Below are 20,561 nucleotides of genomic sequence, written 5' to 3' on the forward strand. Positions count from 1 at the left end.
GACTCACAGTATTTCTTATTTTGAAATATGATTCTATTTTGATAACCTCACCAATCTGTATTTTGAATGCATCAAAAATTCATGTGCTACTTGTGAAAGTTTTAAGTTTCCTATAGATATGCCTCAATTGCAATCTACATAGAATTCATAAGAAAAGAGTGGTTACAAACGGAAATTTGTTTCTTGCTGAGCAAACTTTGACCTCAAATGGTATAAGCATATATTGAAATTCTGTACCTTAACGTTGTCTGTTGTTTTAAAAAACAAGCAAATGAGAAATCGTTGTTTTTATTCTGACAGATATTTTTGGCACACATCAGGTTCCTGCTTAGATTTATCAGGCCTTCCCTTGCGACCCTAGAGCCCATGACTGAGACTGATTTTGGGCCTATGGGAAGTCAGCTCCTGCTAGAGGCTACCTCTGAAGATGATATGATGGTAGCAGTGGAAATTTGGTGCTTTTTCTATCTGGTGCAGACAGGAAGTAGTCAGGCCAAGAGGCTAGCCCCTCCTGCTAAACCATGTGCAGGGGCCATGCTAATCTCTATAGTGTTCCAATTTTAGTATATGTGCTGCTGAAGTGAGCACTTGTTGGCATAATTTAAAAAGGACATTGAGCCACACAGGCATCAATGATTGAACTCATCTTTGAAATAAACAGTGGTACTCTTGAAGAATTTTGTCTTATATCCAAAAAACCAATGAGAAGTAGTTAGAACAGTGGTTATAAAGAGATGTGAATACAGAGGCTAGTATCAAGGAGAGATAATACCATCTTTGATCTCCATATTTAGGGCTGGTATTATCTTTTTCTCTAAGAAAACATCTTAACCAGATTAGTGTATGGGGACTGTGGTTATAGATATAGCCCTGCTACCTTTAGCCAAGATCATGAGAAAATGGGTTCTCTAGATAAATGAATTTCCTAGATTTCTGGGGTTTCCCCCATTAAGTACCAAAATGTAAAAAAAAAAAAAAAATTAATTATAGAAAATGGAAGGACATCTGTGAAGTATGATTGAAGGGGTAGGGGCAGTTAAACGAAAAGTTTTTACTTCTCTCTTTATGCTCTTTTATAAAGAATGAAGTTTTAAATAAAATGAATACATACTACTTTGTTATTTTTAAAAATTTACTTGAAGGGCACCTGGGTGGGGTGGCTCATTCGGTTAAGCACCCGACATTGGCTCAGGTCATGATCTCACTGTTTGTGGGTTCAAGCACCACATTGGGTTCGCACTGACAGCTCAGAGCCTGGAGCCTGCTTTGGATTCTGTGTCTCCCTCTCTCTCTACCCCTCCCCCACTTGTGCTCTGTCTCAAAAATAAATAAATAAACTTAAAAAAATAAATTAAATAATAATAAAAATTTACTTGAAACTTTTTCTTTATTTTTTCTTTTCTTCCTTCCTTTTTTTTTTTTTTTAGAGAGAGAGAGAGAAGAGAAGGAAGAAGAGGGGCAGAGGGAGAAAGAGAATCCCAAGCAGGCTAGCGTGGAGCCCTATGTGGGGCTTAATCTCAAGACTGTGAGATCATGACCTGAGCAGAAATCAAGTCAACCAAATGACTTGCCACTCAGGCACCCCTGAAACTATTTCTACATAAATAAATGGGTTACATATTTCTAACCTCTCAAACAGAGCCAAACTGAGTTTTCTACTGAAGATTCATTATCAGAATTATAAAACTCAATTCTCTATACTATAAAGCAATGATACCCTCAGGTAGTCCTGGAATGTACTGAATGGTTCATTCCTACACTGAATGTCCTCAGACTTTTAATTTATTTCTCACAAATTTCTTGCTGTCTGCTTTGAGATTGTCAGCTGTCATTTCAGACTGACAGAATTCCACCTATCTTTAGCAGCCTCTCTTTCAAATTTGTTGTTTAAATTTGATGCTCCTAATTGGCTGACTGGTTGGTAAGTCACATAAACAAACTTGTTAATAATCTATGTAAAATTAAATTAAATGGGCATAGAGTATATGTCCACGGGTCACTCCTATGAGCAATGTACCCCCCCCCCCCAAAAAAAAAGCTTTAGTGCATTTACTTGGAGATTTCAGTCTTATCCTTTCTATCTGGATCCCAGCTGTGATTCAGATACTAGATAGCACTGGATAAAAGATATATATGAGTGAAATGATGCTCTGCTGTCATTTAATGAAATGAAGTACATCCTTTCTTCCTTCCCTCATGAAAGTGCTCAATAGTCCAGGTAGATGCATGTGATATTAAACTGGAGCTATTCTCATTCTTCAGGCTAACCGAAATGATATCCATGGACTTGTTGCCAGTTCTAGAATAATATTTTAAATTAGAAATAATTGCCAGCATTTGGATAAGAATTAATTTATAGTAAATGTTACCAAATGTGATAAAGGTATATTTGGTCTTTGTGGTTCTTGACATAGAGCTTCTACTCTTAGAATTTCCTGAAACAGGTGCCAGGAGCACCCCTCTTAAGAATACCCTTTCAATCACACCTGAGTTGTATATGCTAATGAGATGACTCTGGTGGGCCCCTATGTGGCTTTAGTATGTGGGCTTGCCAGAGGAGCCAACCTTGTTAGTGAGCTAGAACTTTCAGCCCCACCCTGCTGACCTCCAGGGAGGGGAGAGAAGCTGGAGATAGACTTAGTCACAACCATGCCTATGTAGGGCAATCTCCATCAAAACCACGAAATGATGAGATTCAGAGAGCTTCGTGGCAGATAAACATATCAAGGTATTGGGAGGGTGATATGCTCAGAGATGGCATGGAAGCTCTTTGCCCTCCCAATCCCACCTTGTATCTTGCCCAACGTATCTCTTCCTTTTGGCTGTTCCTGAATTGTATCCTTTGTAATAAACCAGTAATAGCAAGTAAACTGCTTCTGACATTTGTGGGCCATTCTAACAAAATTAATGGAACCTTAGAAAGGGGTCATGGGAACACCTAATTTATAGCCTATCCCTCAGAAATATGGTTGGCCTGGGATGTGTGATTGGTGTCTAAAGTAGGGCAGTCTTGTGGGAATGAGCTCTTAACCTGTTGGGTCTGTGCTAACTCTGGTAGTTAGTGTCAGAATTGCATTGTAGGACACACCGTTGGTGTTTGGAGAGTTGGAAAATTGGTTGGTGTTAGGAAAAAACCCACAGATTTGATGTCAAAACTGTTGGGAGTAAAAAACTGCTCACCAGGCTTTTATGATCTCAAATGCTTGAATATGTATCAGGTTTGCCAAATCCATATTAAAAAAAAACATACATGTAGGCTCTCATCTACTGGGTAGATCAGACAAGACTTAACTGACTCACAGATACAGGGAAATAGATCAAACAAGTAGCATGTGTTTGAAAGGAACATTTTAGTTAGACAGGGAGTGGGGATTTTTTGACAATTGTTCTAAATGTGAGTCAGAGTGTAGGTTTGCGTGGGTGAGTGTGTGGGTGGATACATCTGTGGGTGTCAGAAAGAGACAACCAGAGATAGATGGCTATAGTTCTGTAGCTAGTAAAATGACTATAATAGTAAAGTAAATTTAAAGATATAGCACTGCATGGAGCCCTTTAAAATAGTTTTAGACAGTCAACAGAAGGCTTATTTAAAATACCAATTGCTTCCCACAAAGAGTTTAAATTACCCCTCCTTACACAATACCAGGCAATTTTCATTTACCACTTACTTGAAATTTGGTAATTTATCACAAATGAAATCTTATGCTCCTGGTAGCCAAAACTTTTTAAAAATGGGAAAATTGAAATAAATTGGCTGAATTTCTTATTTAGAAAATGACCTTCAGCTGTTCATAGACTAAGGCATGGCAGCAAATAACTTGCAAAGGAAAAAGGAGCTAAAATGGGTAACAGGATAACAAGAATTTTATCTATAGCTATAACGAGATGATTTCTGATGTACTTACCTACATGTAGTAATTGGGCAATACAAAAGTATAAAAAGATATGGAACTGGTGTTATAATTGGTTTCCTGTTTTTTTCTGGGAGAGTAATGATGCCAGTGAAGCGGAGTCTGTGCACAGAGACTCCATTTAACAAGAAATTCAGATGCTGTTTTTGGCAATTCTATTATTGCATCGCTGGACCCTGTTAAGTGTGAACTTACGGGCCAGTCCAGAGCCCACAAAGCTCTTTGGAATATCACTTGAAACAGAAGCAAATAATCCCAGAAATGAAAGAGATGATAGGTAAATATGCACCGTTTAGGTACAGTCATTCAATAGGCAACTCACATATTTGAGCCTCCATGAGGTGCCCCCTCACTGTGTTTGCTTCTCAAATTCCAATCCTGCATCTGCCCTCAAGGAATTCAGGCTTTGAATTAAACAGTTAAAGAAGCTGATAAGCATTGTTTGTGTTAGGTGCTCTTGAATACAGGTCAGTGGAGGAAACAATTACGCATTCTTCATTCACTAACAGTGATTATTTTTCTTTTCAAAATAGAAATACATTTTTCTAATTATAAAAATAGTGCAAGTTCATTATAAAAAATTCAGATACAATAGAGAAGTATCATTCATTGATTTAAGGAAAATTCATTTAAAGCTATTAGATACTAAAGGAGCAAAGCGTCAGTGCTTCATTTTATATCTCTCTTTGTAAACTAATTTCTCCACTCCTTGCCATACATCACTTTTCATTATTAACGGGTGGAAAATAGGTGATACATGTACTTGCCTAGCAGGGCAAGAAATCCCACTCATTCTTTGTCATTACTGTCTTTATGTCTCTACACCATCATTGGTTCTCACATAGAGTAAGTGTAATTTAAATTTATTTCATAAGTTACTTGGGGCTCAAAAAATCAAAACAACTACATCTACCTCTTGTTTGTGTTGGTAAGATCACTCTTGCACTCACAAGAAGGGAACTCTTAACGTCTCTCTATTCTAAAGTCCTATTCTTTACCTCATGTTTTCCCTCACAGCTAGGAAATCAAATCTCAGGTAATCAGTCTCAGGATGATGAACGGTGGCTTTGAGCTGCTGCTGTGGAGGGTGCAAGATACAGAGAATTGTATGAGCCTTGTATTTAGGACAAGATAGGTTTATGTTGCAGTTATCCAATTAATCTGAAATCCCAGTGTTTTTTTTAATAAAGTGTATTTATTTTTGAGAGATAGAGAGCCAGTGAGCAAGCATGAGCAGGGGAGGGGCAAAGAGAGAGGAGAGAGAATCCCAAGCAGGCTCTGCACTGTTAGCACAGAGACCAATGCAGAGCTGGATCCCACAGACTGCAAGATCATGACGTGCGCTGAAATCAAGAGTAGGATGCTTAACTGACTGAGCCACCCAGGCACCTCTGAAATCTTGTTTAACACAAGAAAGGTTTAATTCTTGCTTATGCCACATATGCATTACTGATGGGGAGGCAGTCTCACTTATGGTTGAGGATGATGGAGGCTCTGCCATCTTGTGGCTGCACAAGCTTGTTGGTCACTGCAGCAGAGAAACGGAGACAAGAGGATCTCAGGTACTTTTTTCACTACTTCCAACCAGAAGGAATATCTGGGGCTTCTTCTCACACTTCATTGGCCACAAGGTCTTCCTAACTTCATAGGAGCTAGGAATTTGGGGAACAAATGGAATGATTAGTTAAAACTGTCTCCCTCGGGGCACCTGGGTGGCTCAGTCGGTTGAGTGTCCAACTTCGGCTCAGGTCATGATCTTGCAGTTTGTGAGTTTGAGCCCCGGGTCGGACTCTGTGATGCCAGCTCAGAACCTGGAGCCTGTTTCAGATTCTGTGTCTCCTCCTCTCTCTGCCCCTCCCATGCTCATGCTCTGTCTCTCTCTGTCTCTCAATAATAAATAAACGTTAAGAAAAAAAAAAAAAACTGTCTCCCTCAAACCTAAGTGTACATTTTTGACCACAGGCTGACAACATCCAAAATCAAGTAAGTGATATTAAGTTATTTACTTATGTCAATGTTCTACTCCTTTGGCATGAATATATGAATGTGAGATGTATGTACAGAAAAATACACCTTCCACATAAACACAGTTTTCTCTATATAATTACTGTATACATAATAGCTTATTATTTTCCACAATAGATATTCAAAACAGAGGATGATGTTGTGAAAAAGAAAATAATACCAAGCCCTCTTTTTTTTTTTTTTTTTTGTTTATTTACTTTTGAGAGAGAGAGAGAGACAGAGTGTGAGTTGGGGAGGTGCAGAGAGAGAAGGAGACACAGAATCTGAAGCAGGCTCCAGGCTCTGAGCTGTCAGCACAGAGCCCAACGCAGGGCTTCAACTCACAGACCACAAGATCATGACCTAAGCCAAAGTTGGACGCTTAACCAACTGAACCACCCAGGGGTTCCTAAGGCCTCATTTTTTTTTTTAACACTAATTCCGGTGTGGGTTGACTAAAAGCAGCAACATGCCTGGATTTGTCAGAGTAGACTAATTTCTGTAACAATTAGTTAACCTCTGGTCTTCAGAATTCTGGGTAATTTTTTCTTTTGTTTATCTGAATTTTACAGTTTTTCTATAATCTCGGTGGTTAAGAAAACAAATTAACTGCATATGTTACAATTTAGTAAGGGGATTTGACAAATGGTCTTCCATGAAGTGATTTAAGGACCTGGGCTCCTTCTTTCTGGGATGTTTCCATCTTCCAAAGTTTCAGAGGCCTCTGCATCAAGCAGACAAAAAAAGAGAACTGAGGAGACGATCAGGGGCAAGGCTTCACAACATATGAGCATTCCCACCCACATTCTGCTAGACGGAAGTCATGATCATGCTTAGCCTCAAGGGACCCTGGGAAATGTAGTCTGGCTGTGTGCATAGGAAGAAAAGAAATCAGTTTGGTGAGTGTCTACTACAATGTCCCTAACATGACCTAAATAAATAAATAAGAGGAAGAAAAACTAAGGAATCTGATTAGAGTTAGAGGTGTCTGGGAAAAAGAACATTATTTCTCCTTCCTTGTCCTTATTTCCTTCATTTATAGTTACACGTTTCTTTTCCACAAGTCTTCATTTTATTTTCTTTTGAAAACAGTTTTTTAAGAATTTTAATATTCTGTTTTGTTGACAGTGTTTAGAAATGAACATGATGACACTCGGTTGGAATGTAGACTGATAATAATCTTACTGTAGGGAAATTTATCTAAATGAATCAAAAACCTTAAAAAGAGTATAGTTAACAATTCTTCTAGAATTTTATCCTGGGGAAGAAAACAGTTCACATAAACAGATGCACGTACAAGTATGTTTTCGCATAGTACTGCAAATAATGGTGAAACACTTTTACGACATGTGTCCAGCAATTGAAGGTAAATTAATAATGCTACTTCTAATAAAATATCATGTGCCCATGAACGAGGTTATAAATGTCTATATAGTGATATCGAAGAATGTTCTTTATATATTCTGTAAAAAATTATCAGTTTACAAATTTGTATGTCTGGAATATTACCATTTTTATTTTTTAAAAAATGATTATATATACACACAATATATATCTAATCAAATCAAAATGGAAATATTCTAGACAAAGGTTTATAAACTGATATTTTATATATATATATAATTTTTTTGCTTATCTATGTTTCTCTGTTTTTAAATTTTTTTTAATGTTTATTTAATTATTTTGAGAGAGAGAGAGCGAGCAAGCCAGGGAGGGTCAGAGAGAGAGGGAGAGAGAATCCCAAGCAGGCTCCATGCTGTCAGCACAGAGCTGGATGTGGGGCTCGATCTCACAAACCATGAGATCATGACCTGAGCCAAAATCAAGAGTAGGACGCTTAACTGACTGAGCCACCCAGGCACCCCTGCTTATCTATGTTTTCTACTTTTTCTATGCTTTTCTATGTTTTCTAAACAAGTGTTATTTTCCTAAAAAAGACATTTTGTTTTTACTTCAAAGCAAAAAATGAAAACTCCTAACATTTAAAACAGAAACACAGACTTTTAATCCATATACATCTTAAAGAAAAACACAAAACAAAATACCACCTGGTTATCCACACTGGCTCTATGTTTCAGGCCTCCTGGCCAGAGCACCTGGAGTAGTCCCTGTCATCAGGGTAGGGGGAGCTGGGCGGGATGGGGGTTGGGGAACGAAGTTGGTAGGCCCTTGTCTCAGTGCAGGCTTAGGCGAACCGTGGACTCCATGCCTAGCTGCTGGTCTTCATTCCTCACCTCCCTCACTCTGACAATGGTCTGCTTTCTTTCCTCTGAATAGGAAACCTACAGAGGCAGCTGGCTTGTGATATTTTGTGTAGGCATGTGAGTTATATGCAAATCACATGGAAAGACAGTCAGAATCTTTTCTCAGATGGTTCAAGTCAAGAATATTTGTCTTGAGTTTGTATTATATCTAAAAGAGGGGACATACTTCTGATGTTTCTCTTCCTTAATTTCTTCCAGAATTAAGTTAAGCTGCTGTCAGAAGAGGTTTCAGCTTTTTAAGTTCACTATTCATTTTGGAGTTATCCATGCATGCATGCTTACAAAAGTTAAATTATTTTCAAAGATAGAATAATTTTTCTACTACAATTGAATTCAGAGTAAGTGAAGAGCCAGAACATGATAATTTTATCTAAGAATCAACATCCTTTATGTTCAAATAACTTGTACTATGGACTTATAACAGCCGAATGACAAAAACATTTTTTAACTGCTCTTGGTATTGAGAATAGTGATTTCATGAACCATAGACTTCACCCAGCAAAATCATATATCTCTGGCACTTACATACACACAAACACCCATCCCAAATGTTATTAATATCTGTTAAAATTATAACAGTTATACTCGTTTAAAAATTCACTGAAAGTAGTGTACTTTGGGGGTGCTTGGGTGGCTTAGTCAGTTAAACTTTCAACTTCAGCTCAGGTCAGGTCATGATCTCACATTTCATAGTTCGTGAGTTCTGCCCCACGTTGGATTCTGTGCTGACAGCTCAGAGTCTAGAGCCCCCTTGGATTCTCTGTCTCCCTCTCTCTCTGCCCCTCCCCCCCTGCTCACGCTCTCTCTCTCTCTCAAAAATAAATAAACATTTTTTAAAAAGTACTGTACTTTTTTAAAAAAGATAATACTTATAGTCAAAAATCAAAGCCAATCTTGGCTTTCTATTAAAGACCAACTTCTATTCAATCCGTACGCTCTCTTCAGAAAATTACTGTATTATGAAACTCAGGAAAAAACAGAACACACCAAGATGTCACTTTGTTTGCTAAATTGTAACACCCTATACTAGCCTAGGCTGTTTTTCAGCTTTTCAAAACAGGTTGAAAAAGAGGAAGTACTGATAATTGTATGTAACTCATTCTGCTTTTATTGGTTAGTGGTGAGGATTCTCTTTCCAAACAGAGAAGGATAAGACGTTAATTCTCATGGTCATTCAAGATTTTAATAGGAGGTAGAAGGGAATTAGTTTCTGAAGAGAGAAAAATAAAGTGCCAGTGCAGAGGTGAAAAGGCCCAGGAAAGAGACTAGAGGCAGAGCCCTTGTGCCTCCTTCGTGATTTCCTGGCAGGCTCTAGCTAAGTACTGCCATAAGCAACTCTCTGCTGAGGTACAGCTTGTTTTCTGTTGTTCTTTTTTAAAGGTTTTATTTTTGAGAGAGAGAGAGAGAGAGAGAGAGAGAGAGAGAGAGAGAGAGAGAGAGAGAAACAGAGAAAGAGGGGGGAAGAGGATCCGAAGCAGGCTCTGCACTGACAGCACAGAGCCCAATGTGGGGATCCAACTGATGAAACGTGAGATTGTGGCCTGAGCCGAAGTCAGACGCTTATCCAACTGAGTCACCCGGGTCCCCCAGGTACAGCTTTTGCCTCCACAAAGGACACCAGGACCAACACAATAGGTATGTCCTGGGGGAAGTCTTGTGCTCAGGCCTCACTCCTGCTCAGTCTTGAAGATCTTGTTTCTCTTCTCATTGGCTACTCCCTTTGAATGTCAGCTCTAAATGCTGATCACTGGCTCCTGACTCACCATTCCCAGATCACTTCCTCAGCTCGACCATCAGTAAAAAGATCTTGGTCAGTCTGGGACTTCCCTCCTCACCCACCACCCCCAGCTGGAGGCCAGCGGGCATGGGGCCTTCCCACTGCTGAATTCAGACAATGTATGAGGAGGATTCATTGTATCTGGGCAGAAAGAAGACAGCAGGAAGCTCACTGAACTCACCCGAGAACTCCTCTATAATTGTGTGGGGACCAGCTGGAAGGGCTAGTGTAATTATAAAGGTAATTGAAAATATAGCTTGTTCTCTGATAACCAGAGATCTTATAGTAACAGGTGAGAGAAAGAGTAACACTTGGCAACTCAAGCTTATTCTGATTTGAATCTCTTTGACAAAGAAGCCGTATGCTGTTTTCTTATGACAGCCACTCATCTTCCCACTCACCCATTTGACCCATCCTCCAATTCCCTCCTTTCCATACAACTCTTAGCTTCCAATATTTATCTTTTTGTTCACTACCCAGATTCTCCTACCTATCAATCATTGAATCCATTACCTGCCCTTGAACCCTTTTGCTGTTACATCATCCATCACGGTTTCTGTGGGATGTCTTTCTGTGTGTGTAGGCATGTAGAACATGTGTTTCTGTAGGTTAACAGGTTCTTTGGCAACCTTTGTAGCTATGTTACATAATGTGGTGTGTAGGTGTGTACACCTTTGTGTGGATGGTTGAATTCTGATGGAGGTTTAAAATCAACCATCTTTATATTTCAAGTGCAAATCGTAGGTATGTAACTCTTGTGTTCATCTGGCTATCAGTGTTTAGGTACCTAGTTGTGTTTGTGCATGTATAAGTCTGCGTCTGTATACATCTGCATGCATGTCTCAAGGAATAGCCAATAGCTTCCTATAAAGTGAGAGCATCTGTCTCCAAATCTTCTTACCTAGCTGTGTTACCTTCTCATTTTTATTTTTTGGCAAAATGTTTATTGTGGTTAGAATATATGTAACATAACATTTACCATTTTAACCAATTTTAAGTGTACGATTCAGTGGCATTACATTCACAACACTGGATGAATAATCACCATTTCCTATTGTCCCAATTTTTCAACACCCAAACAGAAACTCTGTGACCATGAATCAACAGTTTCCTTCTCCCAACCTCTAATCTACTTTCTGCCTCTATGAATTTGCCTATTCTAGATATTTCATAGAAGATATTTCATATTCTAATATTTCATATAAAGTGGACAATTATATTAATTGTCCTTTTTGTGTCTGGCTTACTTTAATTCACATGTTTTCAAGGTTCATCCATATTGGAACATATAGCAGAATTTCATCCCTTATTACAGCTGAATAATACTCCATTATGTGCATAGGTTGATGCAATCATTTGTTGATGGACACTTAAGTCATTTCCACTTTTTAGCTGTTGTGATAATGCTGCAATGAACATTGGTATACAAATATTTATTAAAATTCCTGTTTTGGGAGAGCCTGGTGGCTCAGGTGGTTGAGCATCTGACTGTGGCTCAGGTCATGATCTCACAGTTCATGAGTTTGAGCCCCCCATCAGGCTCCGTGCTAACAGCTCAGTGCCTGGAGCCTGCTTTGGAGTCTGTGTCTCCTTCTCTCTCTGCCCCACCCCCTACTTGCACTTTCTCTCTTTGTCTTTCAAAAATGAATAAACGTTAAAAAAAAATTAAAGTCCCTGTTTTTAATTCTTTTGGCTATGTACCTACAAATGGAATTGCTGAGTCATATAGTAATTTTATGCTTTGTGTTTTGAGGAACGACCAGTCTGTTTCCATAGTAGCTATACCATTTTACATTACCACCAGCAATGGAAGTCTCCAACTTCCAATGTTTGCCAACATTTTTTATTTTCCTTTTTTTTTTTTTCTGGAGGTGTGCAGAGGGAGAGGGAATTGGAGAGAGAGAGAATCTCAAGCAGGCTCCATGCCCAACACAGGGCTTGATCTCATGACCAAGAGATCATGACCTGACTAGAAATCAAGAGTCCAATGCTTAAGCAACTGAGCTACCTAGGCACTCCTTCTTTTTTTTTTTTTTTTTTTTTTTAATAATAGGCATGTTAATGGATGTGAAGAGTGGTATCTCATTGTGGTTTTTCATGACGATTTTAATGATCAGTGATGTTGAGCATATTGGCCATCTGTATTTCTTCTTTGGAGAATTTTCTATTCAAGTTCTTTGCCCATTTTTTAATTGGGTTGTTTGGTTTTTTTTTAGTGTCAAGTTGTAGGAATTCTTTTTTATATTTTACATATTAATTCCTCATCAGATATATGATTTGCAAATACATTCTCTCATTCTGTCAGTTGGTTTTTCACTTTCTTGATAGTGTCCTTTGATGTACAGAAGTTTTTTATTTTGATGAAATCCAATTGATCTATTTTTTCTTTCATTGCTCATGCTTTTGGTGTCATATTTAAGAATCCATTGCCAAATCCAAGGTCATGAAGACCTACCCCTGTTTCCTTCTAAGTTTTATGGTTTCGGTGCTTATATTTAGTTCACTAAACCGTTTTGACTTAATTTTTATATATTCTGTGAGGTAGATGTCCAACTTCTTTCTTTTTACATGTGGAAATCCAGCTGTCTCAGAACTTTTTGTTGAAAAGACTGCTCTTTTCCAATTAAATGGACTTGGTACCCTTGTCAAAAATCAATTGGTCATAGATGCATGGGCTTATTTCTGACCTCTCAATTCTATTCTATTGGTTCATATGTCTATCTTTATGCAAGTACAACACCATTTTGATGATTGTAGCTTTATAGTAAATTTTGAAATCAGGAAATGTGAGTCCTCTTACTATTCTCTTTTAAAAAAAATTTTTTTTAATGTTTATTTATTTTTGACAGACAGATAGAGACAGGGCATAAACAGGGAGGGGCAGAGAGACACACACAGAATCCGAAGCAGGCTCCAGGCTCTGAGCTGTTGGCACAGAGCCCATCACAGGGCTTGAACTCATGGACCATGAGACCACGACCTGAAGTGAAGCTGGACGCTTAACTGACTGAGCCACCCAGGTGCCCCATTACTGTTCTCTTCTTAAGACTGTTTTTGGCTAATCAAGGCCCCTTGCAATTCCATATGAATTTGAAGAAAGGGCAGTTGGATTTTTGATAGAGATTGTACTGAATCTGTAGATTGCTTTGAGTACTGTCACCATCTTAACAACATTAAGTCTTGCTACCCATGAATATGAGATGTCTTTCCATTCATTTAGCCCTTTAGTTTCTTTCAGCAATGTTTTGTAGTTTTGAGTGTATAGGTCTTTCACTTTTGTTTAAATTTATTACTAGGTATTTAATTTACTTTCTCTTTTTAATTGACTTGAAATCCCCCCTCATTATAATTACTAGACTATAATGTGTTCATAGTACACATAATAGTACCTAATACATAGCAGACATTGAACAAATACTAATTGAATATAAGAATATCTAAAATCATAGGATCTTGAAACTTAGAGGAAACACTAATACCGACATCATTCTTCCAAAAATGGGGAATGATGTTCAGAGAGGCTAAGTAAATTGCTCTAAATAGCACAGTTAGCTAGTGGTAGAACAAGAAGTTCATATCTCCTGAGAATTTTCTGTGGATCAAAATGCAATCATTATATGCCAAGATTCTGTCTGCTGGAGTAAATAAATGGGTGCATTCATAAACTTGGATGTTTGTCTTTATGTCTGGAAATTTTTCAGTATCTAGTTCCCTATTCTCTGAAATGAATCTTAAATAATTGGGTACCTACAAAAGTAGCTTGCATTTAAGACAAAAGAATAATGAATAATGTACATATTTCAGCAAATGAGGTTACTCAAATGGACAACTAGCTGAATTAATGGTTATTTGGATATATGTATCTACGCGGGCATCATTCATGAAAGTCTCTATGAATGTGTGTGTGTGTGTGTGTGTGTGTGTGTGTGTGTGTGTGTGTGTTAGATGAGATGACTGAGGGCCATTTTGGAAATGAATTTAGCCCATTAGATCTTTCCAGGCTGAGAACAGATGATCTTCTGCTAGATTTTATCTCCTCAAGAAGTTGTTCCATTATAGGATTACTTCCATTTGGAGAAAGAGTGGAGAAAAGAGCAAAGATATGATAATAACTATGTCCTTGTTTATAAACTAAGGCATTCCTTAATGTGCTTTTTGTTTTTCTTAAAAAAGAACTATTTATTTGCTTTTTGGCCCTCTCCTGAGATAAGGGTCAATCAGCCTGGGACAATTTTCAGTCTTGCTTTATCCTTGCCCTCTTCTATAGTTGGTTAGTCCCTCTGTCGTCCTCTTACCTCTCTTGATATGGGCTTTCCTAGAGCCTCCCAAAGATGGCCAATAGTCATGGGTCTGGGAATTGTTTCTGAGTCAATGGTGCAAGACCAGCAACTCTTGACTCTGGAATTTGGGAGCTGTAGAGGAGAATTGTTAGTTGCCTACTCAGTATCCTTTTCCTTATTAATTGCTCCCCAATTTTGTTATGGGCAATAAGGTACTTAGGAAAACAAACAAAAACCCTAAAATGAACAAAAACTACATTTCCCACTTTTGCTTGCAGCTAGAGATTATCATTAACTCAGCCCTGGACAATTAGGCATAAGCAAAAGTTTTTGGATGGGGTTTTTAGTAAAGATCCTTAAAATGGAGCTGACAGTCCACAAACACCTTTTGCCCTTTGCATTTTGTCCTTCTTCCTGGCTGGATTCTAGATGTAATGCTAGAGGTGGAACAGCCTTATTACAAGTATGGCAACAACAAGGAAAAGGTTAAGATGTCACAGAGATATCAACACTGACATTGCTATGCTGCTGAGCTAATGCCCACTACCCCCTACTTCTTGTTACACAAGAAAGACCCCTAATTTGTTTAAACCATTGGTTTTGGGGTCCCCTCAACCAGCAGCCCAATTGAATTCTTAACAGATACAGAAGCTTAAACAGAAAGATAAGACAATTTGAGTCAATGGATTCCTATATATCTTGTTGGTAAATTATATTTAGAGTAAACATTATGGAAGAATTTGAAGTAGCCAACACAATGGTGATGGCATAAATCTGAATCTGCCAACATACTCCCTGACTCAAAAGAAAGAAAGAAAGAAAGAAAGCAAGAAAGAAAGAAAGAAAGAAAAGATCAAATAACACTAGATAATGCCCATGCCTTCAACATAACTAGAAAACAGAGAATGTTCAAATTTCAAATTAACTTTACATAGAAAAATAAACACTGAAATCCAGCAAGCTGCCCCCACACTCTTGATGCAAGCCTATCAGGAAAACAAATCAATTTGAGAAAAACTGTACAGAGTGTAGAAATGGGGGACTAGTGGTGGACTTAAGATTGATCTAAAACCACCACCCAAAGGAGAAAGCCCACCCTAAGTTTGAAAACACTGAAAAAACATGCTGGTAGATCAGAGCACTTACTACAAGGAAGGCACTTAACTGTGTGTGGAGGGTGCAAGAAAGCAGTTTTGGAAAGATAAAGTTTTGGGCAGAGGGATCAAACAAAAGCAGAGGTGAGTTTCAGAAATCTTGTAGGATGAAGGGAAAAAACTTGAGGGGTAAATTTAGGAACCTATCAGACCTTCTCTCCCTCTAAAATGGAAGGAAGCACAATAATTCCTCCTCTCCTATCATTCCTCTTCCATAAAATAATGATCAATCAATTAAAAAAAGAAAAAGAAAACAAAACAGTATACTTTGCTACACTAACAGAAGAGGGCACTCTTGATCTGGAAATCTTTCATCCACCCCACCATTCAGCCCTGTCCATGGAAATGCAGATCAGTCTTCATCTAAGCAAAATCATTATAATAGAAATAAAAAGAATCCAAACAATAGAACTCTGCATCTATTTCTATATCAACTGAGAAAAACTCATCCCCCAAATAATGGCAAAGTGAAAGAAAACTCTCCTACTGTAACACAATTCTCCAAACTGAATTATTTATCCTTAACCCAGCATTTGGGACTATGCGAAACATTTTGAATCATAAATTCAAAAACTAAGTACAAAAACAGACAAAAAGTCAGTAAGAAATAAGACAAGAGCTGAGTGAACCCAGGAAAGAAATAGAATAACATTACACTGAATTACCTGTAAGATTTTAGATATGTATACTAAGACATTTTATATACACACATACATAAAATGCCATCCTTCAAGGTACATTCAAATGATTTTTCCATCATGTAGCTTTTCAGAATTCATCCTAATTGGGTATGACCTTTGAGACATACAATAAATTGTGGCCATTTATTGTGCCAAGTATTACCATTATTGGTAAATGATTGTGCCAATTATTATCATTATTGGCAAATGATTGTTTGAAGACAGCAGAGGAGTGAAGGGAATCTTAAGAAATATATCTAGAGCAAAAAAAATAAAGAGTTTATCATACTCTAGTGACCACCTAGGCATAGGCTTGACTTTATGGATGAGGAGACTTTATGGATGAGGATTCAGGGAGGCTTTACATAGTGACCCAAAGCCAGTTAGTGACAGGGCAATGGAAAAAAACCTTCCTTTCCTTCTCTCTCCTCATCTCTTCCTCTTGCTTCAGAAGACAAGGAGTGCTTCCTCCTCTCTGGATCCACCTTCCATCACCCCCCAGATGCTAGACTGCCCCCCTTAGCAGGATTTCTCTTTTATATTCACTCTCCCCTTTTCCTCTGTTCCACCCACCCCCCCCCCCCAAACAGAAGTTAGATGCCTGTCACTCTCATTCTCAAAAGCAAATAAACCAAATCACCTTCCATTGATTCTGTCATCTCTCCATCATTAAAACTTCTGAAAGCGAATCATACTAGCTGTCAGCTCCCCTTCCCTACTCACTCCTAAACCTCTTGTGGCTCTTCAGAGAGAACCGCATTCTCTCTGAAAGCAGTCTTGTTCAGAAACTGCTGGTTATTATCTTTTAGACACTCTTTTTCCTTGTCTTCTTGGACCCACAGTCTTTTTTCTCTAGGCAATTCTATAACTATTCATTCTTCTTTTCTGGCTTATCTACCTCCCTCTTAAATACAGGTATTCCCTATAGTTCTCCACTACCTTCTTTTTCTGCCCTGACAGCTAGATCTCCAGGCCCACCAGTTTCTTGGGTGCCTCTCCCAAGTGACCTACTAGACATTATCCCATCCCTCGGCTCCAGGAGACACCGGGGGCTCAACATGTCTGAACCTGAACTCCATACCCCCTTGAATTCTGCACCTCCTCCTATTCTCCAATGCAGCCTCAAGTGGTTCTTGATACCATCCTTTCCTTTACCTTCTGTACCAAATCATTCACAAATTAAACTAAAAACACCTAATACTTAGTACGTGCAGGCATTGGTCATGGGGCTGGGAATAGGAGGTGAATAAACCCACTTCCTACATTTGTGCTTACAGACTCAGTGAAAACATGTCCAATCAGCATACACAATTTTCATTCCATCCTCCCTGCCATCCTTTTCACCCTCACTGTCACCCTCCAAGTTCAAGTCAGCATTACCTCTTTCCTAGACTAACAAATCAGCCCCTCTGAAGCCAGCCTGGTTGAGCTGAGTTGATCTCTGTCCTCCTTGTACATTTTTCTAGTTTAACACATCTATTCCTGTTTTGATGTCTCCCCCTAGATGGAATACCCTCCTTGATTTCCCCATGCTACACCTTATCTGCCCTTTAAGGCCCATCTCAAATTCTAGGTCCTCTTTGATGCTTTCCCTGACTTCTTGAGTCAGGAGTGTATCTTCATTTTCTGAACTCGGGCAGACTTGCCCTCTGCACCTATGATTTACCAGCCATCCCTTTTGCCCAAGCTGCTTCCTTCACAAATTATGATTAGAAGGTAGAAACCTCTTTCGTGTGATAGGAAGATGGATCAGTGATCAACTTCAAGAGAGATTATTCTATCATAGGCTTATTTGTATAATATCTTTTTTTCCCTGGAGATTTGATCAACTGAACTGCTAGAGAAGGTGAATATGCTTTTGTCCAGTGCTTCAAAAAAAGTAATGTGTGACTTCAAGAAAGTCACATGAGTTCTCTCGGCGTGCCTGGGTGGCTCAGTCGGTTAAGCATCCTACTTGATTTTGGCTCAGGTCATGATCTCAAGGTTGTGAGATCAAGCCCCACTTCAGGCTCTGTATGGGGGTGTGGAGCCTGTTTAAGACTGACTCTCTCCCCACCCCCGCCCCGTCTCTCTCTCTCTCTCTCTCCCTCTGCCCCTCCCCCACTCATGCTCACTCTGTGTCTCAAAAAAAAAAAAAAAAAAAGAAGTTACATGAGTTTTCTGGACCTTAGTTTCATTATCTAGAAAACTGAAAAGTACTAAATGATTTTCAGTACTCTTCCAGATCTAACATTCTATAATTAAGTTTCGAGGAGATTTGACAGGTGGCATGGTCTGTTGATACACTAATCCAACATCCATTTCCAGCCCATCTCCTTTTCTTGCCTTCTTTATAGAAGGTAGAAAAGCTAGATATCCTCTTCACCAGCTGTCCTTGTAATTAGCAGTGGCCATGCAATATAGTTCTGGCCAATGAGAGACATGTAGAACCGAATTAAGAGGAACTCTAAGAAGCCATTTGTTTTTCAAATGAAAGAGAGAGGCACAGATGACATCACTTCTGCAGTAGGCAGAATTCTCAGATGACATGCCCTGTAGGATCCTCTCCCTTTGATTCCCTCCCCATGGGGGATATCACCACCATGATTATGTTACCAATTGGTTGACTTTGAATCAATCAAAAGGAAGATTATTCAGGGTGGGCCTGACATAATCAGGCAAGCTTTTCAAAAGAGATCATTTCCCGTTGGCCTCGTAAAAGAAAGCAAACATAGGGGCACCTGGGTGGCTCAGTCGGTTAAGTGTCCGACTTTGGCTCTGGTCATGATCTCATAGTTTGTGAATTCAAGCCCAGCATCAGGCTCTGTGCTGACAGTGTGGAGCCTGCCTGGGGTTCTTTCTCTCCCTCTCTCAGCCCCACCCCCACTTGCACACACTCACACTCTCTCTCCCTCTGTTTCTCTCAAAATAAATAAATAAACTTTTAAAAAAGACACTCCCTTCTAAAAAAAAAAATAAAGCAAGCAGACAAATGGTCATGTTGTGAACTGCTTGGGAGCAGCCTCTAGCTGATGAGAGCCTCAGCCCTAGGAACTGAATTTGACCAACTATCAGTGAGCTTCTAAGAGGATCCTGAGCCTCAGATGGCATGCAGCCCCTGCTGACACTGTGCTCTCAATCTGGTGATTCTTTGAGCAAGAACTCAATTAACCACTGACCAGACTCCTGACCCACAGAAACTGGAGATAACAAAATTTGTGTTGTTTAAGTTTCTATATTTGTGGCAATTTGTAACACAGCAATAGAAAACTGATACAACTCTCTCCCACTTAATTTCAAAAGTTGGGCCCTTAAAAAACCATCTTGTGGTCATAAAGGAAAGGCCAAGTAAATCACAGAATCTCTGGCCTTGACCTCTTGCATGTCTAAAACATGGTCAGCAGCTGCTTTTTTCCAAACCTTTTTTTTTTAACGCCAGAAAAAGAAACATCTATTTGTATAAGCTAATACAAGTTAGCAGGTTTTTCTTTTTCTTGCAGTTGAAATCATTTGTAATCGAGAAAGCAAACTTCTGAAAGTAGCATGAGCAAATTTTTATTGGTTCATTGGTAAACATTTATAAGGAATCTATAATGTTCCAGATACAACACGCGCGCGCACATGCACACACACACACACACACACACACACACACACACACACACACTTCTAAGGGCACCTGGGTGGCTCAGTCAGTTAAGCATCTGACTTTAGCTCAGGTCACAATCTCACAGTTTGTGAGTTTGAGCCCTGTGTCAGGCTTTGTGCTGACAGTTCAGAGCCTGGAGCCTGCTTCAGACTCTGTGTCTCCCTCTCTCCCTGTTCTTCTCCCCCCACCTCTCTCTCCCTCTTAAAAATAAATAAAGATAAAAAACAAAACAAAACTTTGCCTTCAATAGGCCCATAGGGTACTGTTGGAGGAGGGGTGGTAAGCAATAGTGGGCAGGGGTGGAGGGCACAGAAATCAGGATACAATTAAACTACAGAGTGATTTAGGCTATAATAGGTATAAGAAGAAGGTCTTAGGAAAGTTCAAAGAAGGGATACCTAGAACAGATTTTAGGGCTGGCTAGGAGGGAAAGGCTGGCTCTGGAGGTTCAGGATGTATAGCAGAATTATAAGGGATGAGTACAAGTCCCTCAGTAGGATGTCTTGGCATAGATAGGAGTGGAGGTCAGTCAAATAATTGACAACTACCAAGCACCCAGTGTGAGGCTGGGGAATGTGCTAGATGCTATAGGCAAATAGAGACATAGGGTACATGGTGCTGGCCCCAGGTTCTTATAATAATCCCTCATTCCCTGATGGAACAGCATGAGTGCTCTCCACTAGAGAGAGAAATGTAAATGGCACCTGACACCCCACCCTGCTGCCCGCTCCCCAGATCAGCACCCTCAGCAGCTGCCCCAGATGTAACCACATCCAGAGAGTGGCTTACCCATGGGAGAATCAAGGACAAGGTTCTTCAGGAATGTGTTGTGCACAGGGAATTCAAGAGAATAGAAATGGAGT

General features: G+C 39.2%; 1 protein-coding gene and 1 pseudogene across 5 annotated transcripts in view; both read right to left on the bottom strand.

The window, feature by feature from the left end:
* The window catches only part of LOC106979711 (serine protease 58-like), a 173,638-nt gene that overhangs the window by 52,206 nt on the left and 100,871 nt on the right, over positions 1-20,561 (bottom strand). For 3 of the 5 annotated variants that reach the window (XM_053215463.1, XM_053215464.1, XM_053215462.1), the window contains exon 2: positions 4,910-5,563. Coding sequence is in view for 2 of the 5 variants with exons in the window: in XM_053215466.1 (XP_053071441.1) it covers positions 5,382-5,439; positions 5,526-5,563 (96 nt within the window). In the remaining 3 variants the exon portion in view is untranslated. The remainder of the gene's footprint in view (positions 1-4,909; positions 5,564-20,561) is intronic. The other 2 variants (XM_053215466.1, XM_053215465.1) reach the window with 1 other exon arrangement.
* Positions 494-588, bottom strand: LOC113598360 (uncharacterized; annotated as a pseudogene).

Source organism: Acinonyx jubatus, chromosome C1 (assembly GCF_027475565.1).
Source record: "Acinonyx jubatus isolate Ajub_Pintada_27869175 chromosome C1, VMU_Ajub_asm_v1.0, whole genome shotgun sequence".
Lineage (NCBI taxonomy): Eukaryota > Metazoa > Chordata > Mammalia > Carnivora > Felidae > Acinonyx > Acinonyx jubatus.